The 9,250-nt window shown below is 56.3% G+C and overlaps 2 protein-coding genes across 2 annotated transcripts; both read left to right on the forward strand.

Annotated features, from left to right (window-relative positions):
* The first annotated feature begins 316 nt into the window (after nucleotides 1-316).
* Nucleotides 317-3,560, forward strand: LOC127059346 (uncharacterized). Its single transcript, XM_050971891.1, has 9 exons — nucleotides 317-431; nucleotides 752-816; nucleotides 930-1,247; nucleotides 1,435-1,626; nucleotides 1,715-1,939; nucleotides 2,097-2,350; nucleotides 2,433-2,570; nucleotides 2,848-2,971; nucleotides 3,147-3,560. Exons 1-9 carry the CDS (start codon nucleotides 317-319, stop codon nucleotides 3,558-3,560), a joined length of 1,845 nt encoding a protein of 614 aa, XP_050827848.1.
* A 430-nt stretch (nucleotides 3,561-3,990) lies between these two features.
* Nucleotides 3,991-5,653, forward strand: LOC127059388 (uncharacterized). The gene is made up of 3 exons (XM_050972472.1): nucleotides 3,991-4,208; nucleotides 4,422-4,839; nucleotides 5,122-5,653. The coding sequence occupies exons 1-3, from the start codon at nucleotides 4,188-4,190 to the stop codon at nucleotides 5,319-5,321; spliced, it is 639 nt and encodes a 212-aa protein (XP_050828429.1). The 5' UTR covers nucleotides 3,991-4,187; the 3' UTR covers nucleotides 5,322-5,653.
* Nucleotides 5,654-9,250: the final 3,597 nt, after the last annotated feature.

The raw sequence follows: 9,250 nt of genomic DNA on the forward strand, positions 1-9,250 counted from the left end.
CGAGGCGTTCCTCCTGTGGCTGGCCTCACGGCCAGACCCCAGGACTTGGTGACTCGGAGCTTTCCGAGGCATCTCCCCTCCCTGCGGCCGGTGCCCTCGTGGCCAGGCCGTGGGACTCGGTGACGTCCATCGTTCACCAGGAGCCTCCTGTCATTGTGGCAGGAGCCCTCGAGAACACAGCACAGGACTTGCTGTGCTGTGGTCTTCCCGACGCTCCTCTGTTGCAGGTTCCTGCAAGGCAGGCCTGCGGCACTCGCTGACTCGGGCCTTTGCTGAGGCACCTGTCTCAAAGGTGCCCTCGAGGTCTGACAGCGAGATGGCGAGCAGAGTGCTCAGCCTGTTCAAGGGGCGTCGGGGGAATAATGGCCCTGCAGCTGCCCCAGCACAGCAGCAGCGTGCAGAGCCAGAGCAGTTGCAGCCGCTGCAGGATGGTGAGTGGTGGAGCTGGGCCAAAGGGCAGGTGCTTGTAGCCAGATGGCCCCATCCCATCCCATACCCATCCCATCCCATCCCATCCCATCCCATCCCATCCCATCCCATCCCATCCCATCCCGTCCCATCCCATCCCATCCTGTCCCTGTGGATGTTCCCACGGACAGGATGGGACAGGGGCTGGGGCTGCCTCCCCGACGGCTGTGCTCCATCCCCTGGGCACCCAGGAGGCTGTCCCTGCCTGGGGAGTGCAGGGCTGGGCTGTGTTCTCCAGCCTCTACCACAGCCCCTCAGCTCTGGCCGTGATGCTCTTTGCTAGATGCAGCCAAGGACCGGACTCAGGAGCAGAAGCCCACCCGTGGCTGCTTTCGCAGAGCAGCGCAGGTACCTGCGGCCGTCCCCACCTGGGCCGGGCCTGCTGGCACTGCTCGGCCCGGCCCCGCGCCTGGAGCGGACCATGGAACGTCCCTCTCTTCCCACCCTTCCTTCTGCTGCAGGCACTGCGGAGGCTCCTGCGCCGCAGAAAGACCCGCGGCACCGCCACCGAAGGCACGGCCCAGCCCGACTCCGGGCCCGAGGAGCCGCGGGCAGAGGCCGCTGCCAGCACAGCGGCCTCAGAGCCGGCAGCGGCCTCTGAGCAGGCAACAGCTGAGGGCAGGGCGGAGGCCGACATGGCCGTGGCCCTGACCGAGGGCATGGCCACCTCAGACTCCCAGGCTCAGGGCATGCCAGTGACTGAGACCATGCCAACCCTGACCGGCACTCCAGAACCAGCTCTGGAGATTTTCCAGGATTCTGCTGCTTCTCCACAGCAGGTAAGCAACCTGGGGCCAGGGCTGAAGGCCTTCCAGGAACACGTGGCCCCTCAAGCTATGTCCGCTGGGCCCTCTCAGCCTTTGAGGCCTTCACAGTGGGGTGGGAAGGCAAGCACTTCTTGGGGGAAGCTGGCCATGTTGCTCCCTTGGACAGCACTCCAAGTCTTCCCCATGCCGCCTCCTCCAGGTGCTGGCCACGGTCAGGGGCATTCTTGAGAGGCTCGCGTCCAGTGCCACCGTGGACGCCGGGCTGAAAATGGAGATTCGGAGCCTGGCTGAGGAACACCCTGCCCAGGTGGCGATGAGCCTCCTATGCTGTGCCCCAACGTGTGACAGGTACGGGGCAAAAGTGCCTCGAGAGCTCGCTGCTCAACGGCCTGTAGGGCCCCTCGCCCTGTACAGCCTATCCCACGGGATCTGCCAGACAGGCGGAGAGCTGCGGGAGCCTTGGGCCCTTCTGTTTGCAGAGCCTGCTGCCATGCTCCCTGCCGGCCCCTCAGGGCCACACGGGGCAGGGTGCTGACGCACAGCTCTGGTCCCACAGAGCCGCCGCGCTGATGTGGAGAGCCATCGGCAAGTCGGAAGGGGCCGTGAAGGAGGTGCTTCCGGCGCTGCTCTCCGCCATGGAGGAGGAGCCACCGTACGGCAGCTTCTACTGCCGCGGGGACAACGAGGCCGTCTTTGGCCTGGCTGTGAGTTTCTGGAGCTGGCTTTTGTTTGCCCTCCAGGTCGCCTCTCCAGCAGCTCTCCATGCTCCCCCCAGCTTGCAGCTCCCTGCCTGGCCGGAAAGCTGGCCTAGGGGCAGGCTCAGGGGCAGCAGGCCGGGTGCACCCCTGCGTCTCCCCTCAGGCCCTGCCTCATGGACGCCCTGGCACCGAGTGCTGCCTCAGGCTGCTTTGTCTCTTGCAGGCAAGCCTGGTGCTCTGGAAGATTGCCCCCATGTCCGAGTGGCATTCTGCCATTGTCCATCACTCTCCCCAACTCTTCGTGGCTCTGCTCTTGCAAATTGTCACCAGCACAGAGCAGATGCCCGAGGACGCGGAGACCCGGAGCTTCTGGGGAGCGTGCCAGGAGGAGCACGACCTTCCCGGCAACCCCAGCAGGTGCCAGTCGCCCTGTCCTTCCCACGCCCTCGTGGCCAGGGCCAGCGCTCCCAGCGTGACCTGGCCTTTGCTCGGCACACAGGTTAGCAGCGCAGGCCATGAAGGCTCTGCTCTCTAGACTGGGATATGCCTGGAAGCTGGCGGATCTGGAGCACAAGCGGGTCTGGGAGAAGCTGCTCTGTGCCGACACCCAGCACTATGCAGCGGGTCTGCTGGCCAGGTGAGGTGCCCTACTCCTGCCACCACTGCCAGCATTTGTGCCCTGTGCCCGCAGCGCCCCACACAGTCCCCTGGCTTGTAAGCGAGAGGCCCTTGTCACCGAGGGAGGGCCGAGCAGACTGGAAAAGGCTGGCAGAGGAGGATGCCCGGGAGCAGCCGCCTCCCAGGGGGCCCATGTGCCCTTACAGAGTGCTGGGGAAAGGTCAGACCTCTGCGAGTCACTCCCGGGAGGGGTTTGCCCACCGGCTCAGGGCCTTGGTGCCTTTTTCCCCTGCCAGGGAGATGCGGCGTGCCGCGATGCCCTTTTGTCCCTTCTGTCCCTTCATGGCCTCGCACCTGCTCGGCCTGCTCGTCGGGAAGCAGCCGCGCTGCCATCTGCCTGCCCTGGCGTTCTTTGTGGAGGTGAGACTGATGGCCAGCGCTGCCTGGCCTAGCTGCCTCCCAGCCCTCAGGCCTCTCGTAGCTACAGCCACCTGGGATGCTGCCCGCGCCCGCTGCTGCCGCCTGGGCCCGGCCCTGTGCGGCTCCGGGCTCCTGCCGGCCGGCTCCCCTGACGCTGCCCTCCCGGGCCTTTCAGCTCCTGCCGTGCCTGGACTTGAGCAAAGACGGTCCCAGCGCCCTGTTGGTGGTGTCCAGGCAGCTGCCCAGCGAGTGCAGGGACAGGCTGCGCCTGGTGCTCCGAGGCCTCGTGGTGCTCAGCAAGAAGCCCTCGCTGGTGAGAAGGGGGCAGCGGCTGAAGCCCCGCTGGCAGCGTGGGGCCGCGCAAGGCCGACCCCTGGGCTTGGCCGGCCTTTGGCAGCAGAGGCAGCTCTTCCCAGCTCTCCTGCCTCCCGCTTCAGCTGCCCCAGTGGCCCAAGCAGCTGTCGGTGCTGGGGCCATTCACAGCTTCACAGCACAGCCTCGTCTTGCACACAGGGCAGAGCAATACGCAGCCTGTATCCACACCTGGTGGAGCAGCTGGCCGATCCAGACGCAGAGATGGTCGGCATGACCCTCTGTGTGCTGACGCGTATGCTCCAGGACAAACACCTCAGGCTAGCCAGCGTCACCGCCCTGAAGCTGGCTGAGCCCCTCCGGCCACATTTTGAGAACGTAAGGCTCTGTGCCCCCCACCCCCCCTCCCCAGCCCCGCCAAGGGCACTGGACGCTGCTTGGAAACTTTGTGTTCTGTGCAGTTTTGGGCCTTTGCCCCAATGGGCCTGGAGTAGTTGGTGCTTAGGACTTTTGCTTTCCTTCCAGGACAACAGCCACGTGCAGCTGCTCTCCATTCGCCTCTTTGGCAAGGTGCTGGAGCTGGTAGTGAAAGAGGGGGAAAATCCTCTCACAATAACCGTGAGCCAGAGCCTGCTCCCTTTATTCTTGCGCTGGCACGATGAGAACCCGCACGTGGCGAAGGTGAGGTTTTGTGTGATGCTGCCGCATCCCTGGCAGGGGGCTCGGCGCCTGGCGGGCTCCAGCCTCGCCTGGCCGTGGGGCGGGGACACGGCTCCCGTGCCCCGGGCTCAGGTGCCAACTGCGGTTCTCTGCCTCTCTCCAGGCCTCTGGCGAAGCCCTGCTTTGTGCGGCACGCTTCCTCAGGAGGAGGGACCTCAAGGAGCTGCTGAGGAAGGAGCAGCGGATGAAGTTCGCCGAGCGCCTGGTAAGGACAGCCCGGGAGCCCGAGCCCTTCCCCCGGTGCTCGGTGCCGGGGGCCGGCAGCGGCGGCCCTGCCCAGCGCCGCGCCCGGGCCCACCGGCCTGTGCCCCCCACGCTGCTCCCTGTCCAGGGCCGGCTTGGCCGGCGCTGGGCGCAGGGAGCGCCCGGCCGAGGGGCAGAGCCCACGCCGAGCCTTCCCCGCCGGTGCTCCCCGCAGCTGCTGCAGGACGAGAGCCGAGCGGCCGAGCACCTGCGCTGGGCCCTGCCGTACCTGCAGAGCCCGCAGAGGCCCGTGCGACGAGCTGCCGTCAGGATCATCGGTGAGCCGCGAGCCCGGCGCCCCTCCCTGCCCCCGGCCCGGCTGCTGCCCCGGCAGCGGGAGCCGCGCCCGGGCCGCTGGAGCCCCGCCCGCCCTCGGTGCTGCCGCCGCCCTGTCGCAGCCGTGCCCTCGGGCGGCAGCGTACGGCAGGGGCCAGCAGGATCCCTGCCCGGCCAGGAGGGCGTGCAGCCGCAGGGCCGGCAGCGCCCTTGTCGGGAAGCTGTGCCGCCTGGGGCCGCCACGGGCTCTGTCTTGCCAGGGCTGGCCGGAGTGCTCATAACGGGGCAGAAGGAGGAGCTCCAGGTCCTCACTGAGGGTGAGTCAGGGCGGCCGCGTGGCAGCGAGCACCGCCGCACATCCCGGCCCCGGCGCTGCGGAGAGCTCTGCTCCCGCAGACGGACGGGGCAGACGGGGGCAGAGCCCGGAGAGCTGTCAGGGACACGTGGGGGATCCGTGGCCAGCACTTTCCGGCCGAAGCCCTTGTCTCCTTCTCCCTCCTGGCCACGGCAAGAGCCGGCTGGGATGGCCCTGGCAGGAGGCTTTCCTTGGATTCCCTCCATCTGGCCTCTGACCTTGCCTCTGTTCCTCTCGCTTCCAGCTCTTCAAGCCCTAAGGGAAGATGAGAGCCTGTCCTGCACCAGCATTCTGATTCAGCTGACCTTCGAAAGAAGATCTGCAGAACTTGCTTCCTCTGCTGGATCAGATGTTCCGGTGTCCAACGGGGATTTCCCGTTGAGGATGGAAGCAGCCGGTGGACCAGCTGGAGCTCCAGGCACAGCTCTTGCTGCTCAGAGCTGAGCCTGTGGGAAGCTCCAGGAGCTCCTGCCACCTTGCTCCCTGTTGGCAGCTCCCTCCCTGCAGCCCTCAGGCCTTGCCCATCCCCTTTTTTACTTCCCAGCTCGCCCCTTGGCTTCGCTTTCCCTTCATAAACAGTTTCCCCAAACCCTAAGATGGCAGCACCTGCAGAGCAGGATGGGCCAGCTGGAGCTCCCGGCACAGCTCTTGCTGCTCAGAGCTGAGCCTGTGGGAAGCTCCAGGAGCTCCTGCCACCTTGCTCCCTGTTGGCAGCTCCCTCCCTGCAGCCCTCAGGCCCTGCCCATCCCCTCTTTTGCCTCCCAACTCAGCCCTTCCCTTGGCTTTCCCTTAATAAATAGTTTGAATTTTTTCACTTGACCCGCGACTCCGTGGAGCCGAAGCGGCACAAAACGTGAGCCCGGGGACACGCAGGGCCCTGCTGCCGTTCTCCTCCGCTCTGCCTTCTGTGCACGGGCAGAGAGGAACAAGGGCAGCCCAGGCTGCAAAGGTCCCTGTCCTGCTGCTCCAGCTGCACAGCACCGTGGACTTAAAGGTCGTGCTGAGCACGCTGAAGGGGACGAGGACCCTGGGTTTTAGAAGAGCCAACTTGAGGATGCCCTGAACCCTGCCCTGAGGGATTCCATGGCAAGCATCCACCGAGGCCAAAGGAGCTTGCAATGCCAGAAGGTTTCACAAAGAGCTTCCTGAAAGCACAGCAATGCTCCATCCCTACACAGGGACAGGAAGAGGGCAGAACCAGAGACCAGCGTGGCCTAGCAGTGAGCTTTGGTTCTGCCTCAAAGCAAATGGAGCAGCAGCAGCAGCAGCAGCAGGGAGTGGCTGAGACTCGGGGGCACGACCGTCCCAGTGGCCACCGCACTGTCAGGCAGTGCCTGCACGCTGGGTGCGGTTCCGCTCTCCCCACAAGCGAGCAGTCGCAGCCACCTCAGGGGCCCCCTCTGAGCCCCTGCCTCAGAGCCAGTCAGAAAGCCAAGCAAGCGAGACCAGAGGCAGGGGACCCTTCCCATATCTCTGTGGCACGGCTGCAAAGCAGCCACTGCATCTTGCTGCGCCTGTGTTTGGGGTGTGCTGAGCCCAGAGGCGGCCAGCTTGTGCTCTGCTGTGCCAAGAGCGTTCTGGGCGGGCAGGAGAAGGCCTGCAGGCACAGTGGAGAAGGGGCTGACGAGAGCCTCCTGTTCCCGCGGGAGTCTGGATTACCTGTTGTCTCAGGGGTTCGAGGCTTTCTCTTCTGCAGCACCTTCTGACTCAGTAACATTTTAGCAGCATTTCTTTTTCACAACTGTCTCTCAAGTGATAGAAAACACTCTATTTTGTGGATTATGTCCTTGATTTGCAAGGCACAATATCCGCTGTAATGTGAGGACAGTTTTATCAGGAAGATCAAAGACAATCTTTCAGGCATGTGAAAAAATAGTTTAAGACATGTTTTTCTTGGAACAATAGATTTTTTACCACTTCTTTAAATAAAATGAATATTGTATTGACAATTCTCAGTATGATAAGCCAAACATGATTTTTTTTCCCAGCATTGTAAACCATTCAGTGGTTAGGTGCTGATGGATTTTCTCAGATGAACCAGTTTGAATTAATTTGTCTTATATGATATGGCTCCTTTTAATATTATATTTTATAACAAGACCAATGTGGATTTGATAATCTTTCTTGCAGCATTAAATTTGTATTTGTTGCAGCAAGGTGATTCAGGAGTTACCCCTTACAATTTATTTAGATCTTGCTCTCTGACTAACTTGCATCACAAAAACAGAGAAGACAAGGTTTAATTGCAAGTATCTTTTACCACAAATTTCTAAGTATTCACATGGTCCTCTTATCTAGATCTAATTTTAGACATTGCTCAGTGGTTTTGGTTTTTTTCTCAAGTCTTGCATCCATTTGGCTACACCTTTACCAGGTGTGGGGATGATTGCCAGATCATGGATATATGTAATTATGTTGAGAAACAGAAATAAAATGTCAAGAAATTAGTTTATTCATTTGAACTAGAAAGAAGGTGTAGCTTTGTCCATATAAAAATAATGGTCATACTAAATACTAATGTGAGCATAGGCTTTTATGAAGGAAAATAGAACATGGTAAGAAAAGATTATACCTTCTACTGCTTTGGTCAGGGGGAGAAATTGAGAATTAGAAATCTGTCACTTGCTAGGTTCTGGGCATTTGACACTACAGCTTTAAAAGTCCTTCAATGTTTGTTTCTATATGGATGTTAGTGTTTATTTAAAATTACAGATTATTTTTACCTCAGAGCTTTGAAATTTAAGCACCTAAAGATCCTGACATTTTTAAAGTATATATACTTTATATAGGTGTATATATATGCTACTACCTTTAGTTTCCATTTGATTTTGCCGGTGTTTGTTGACTGCTCAAGTAGTAGCAAGTTAAGTGAGCAATTCAATGTGCAGACAGCAGTAAAAGGAGTGTCTTCTGTAGCCAGACTGCCTAAAGCTGTTTAGAGAACTTCTCCTGTGGCTGGTTCAGATAAATGAGCATAATTAACATGAATCTGCAGATGACAAATAGATGATTACGCATTGAAAAACTTTGCTTTTATGATACTAAGATCTGTTGCTGTGATTGTTAATTTTTTTCCTTCTCTCTGTTTCACTTTAAGGTATCTTAAAAATAACTAAAAGATTCTTGCTCACAAAATAATAACAAGTTAATGAATTCTATATTAGGCTTATAATAAAATTCAGAACTTCCATGAATAAGGAGTTCTAGATAATGAAATAGAAATTTAAAGATCAATAAATAGAAATTACTTAAAGATCAAGTAAATACAATGTAACATCCGATGTAGCGCACTGAGGTTGTGTTGGCAATAATTCAATTTTTCTCCTGCAGAACTGGGTTGATATAAAGCAGTTTATATAAACGTTCAATAAAAAATGGCATGGCAATGTATGTAACTCCATAAGCAACACTGAGATCTTCTTTTTGTCAAATATCTAATTAAAGCAGTGAATCCAATTCAACTAATTAAATAATGTGGAAGCCACATTTTTCTCACAATCTCTAAATTTTTTAAATAAAAACATAGCTCTGGATGAGTCAAGTAAATCAACACTCCCATGAAAGGCACTTGGGTGGTAGAAGAGATACCTAAGTGCCACTTACTATTGTGCTCAGAGAGTCTAGAAAACAGCTCAAGAGAGCTGTTACCAGAAGAAACACAGTTTCAGGAATTCGGATAAAGCTGACGAAGACCCATCCTAGAAAAACAGTACTGATTTTTCTTACATAATGTACAGTGCAGAGTCCTGATCAACATCAGCTCTTTTTCCAGACTGAATATTTCAGTAAAATATTTGCCTATTAGAAAGAAAACAGTTGAAAACACTCTGAACTTTGTGGAGAAGTTATGCTTTAGAGCTGTGAAAGGGAAGATGAAATATAGCACTATTCAACAAGCCAGTATTTTGTCTTAGCTTCTTAGGAAGTATTTAAATTTTCACTTCTGCTGTCTATACTCTGCATATAAGTTCATATAAGCTTTTAAGGAAAATTTGAATTTTCATGTATTCAAACCTAAGAAGGCAATACTCCAAAATCCCATATAACATACAACTTGCTCTTTCTCCTTTGGAAACACACATATTTTGATTTAAAGACCTGATGGTCTGTCCTTAAATAATTTTATTCCAGAAGTTACTACTTCTCTCTGTCCATTGAGCTTAAACTCTTTTGTAAATAATCTAACTTTTACTTCTAGTCAATCAGTTTTATTGGGCATCTCTTTTCTGGAATGGGAGACTCTCTGCTACTGACCTTTTCTCCTAGGATAGAAAGAGATAAAAAACCACCAGACTGTGGTTTTATATTACTCAGCACTACAATCCCTGGTTCTCACTGTTGATTCTATGGGTAAACTATTCAGGCTTCCATTT

Source organism: Serinus canaria, chromosome 3 (genome assembly GCF_022539315.1).
Source record: "Serinus canaria isolate serCan28SL12 chromosome 3, serCan2020, whole genome shotgun sequence".
Classification (NCBI taxonomy): domain Eukaryota; kingdom Metazoa; phylum Chordata; class Aves; order Passeriformes; family Fringillidae; genus Serinus; species Serinus canaria.

Coding starts and splice junctions, on each gene's coding strand:
- LOC127059346 (XM_050971891.1), top strand. CDS start 317: ATGGCGAGCAGAGTGCTCAGCCTGTTCAAGGGGCGTCGGGGGAATAAT. Junction 1,627..1,714: donor AGCTCGCTGCTCAACGGCCT/GTAGGGCCCCTC, acceptor TTCTGTTTGCAG/AGCCTGCTGCCATGCTCCCT. Junction 2,351..2,432: donor CTTCCCGGCAACCCCAGCAG/GTGCCAGTCGCC, acceptor CTCGGCACACAG/GTTAGCAGCGCAGGCCATGA.
- LOC127059388 (XM_050972472.1), top strand. CDS start 4,188: ATGAAGTTCGCCGAGCGCCTG. Junction 4,209..4,421: donor TGAAGTTCGCCGAGCGCCTG/GTAAGGACAGCC, acceptor TGCTCCCCGCAG/CTGCTGCAGGACGAGAGCCG. Junction 4,840..5,121: donor GCTCCAGGTCCTCACTGAGG/GTGAGTCAGGGC, acceptor TCTCGCTTCCAG/CTCTTCAAGCCCTAAGGGAA.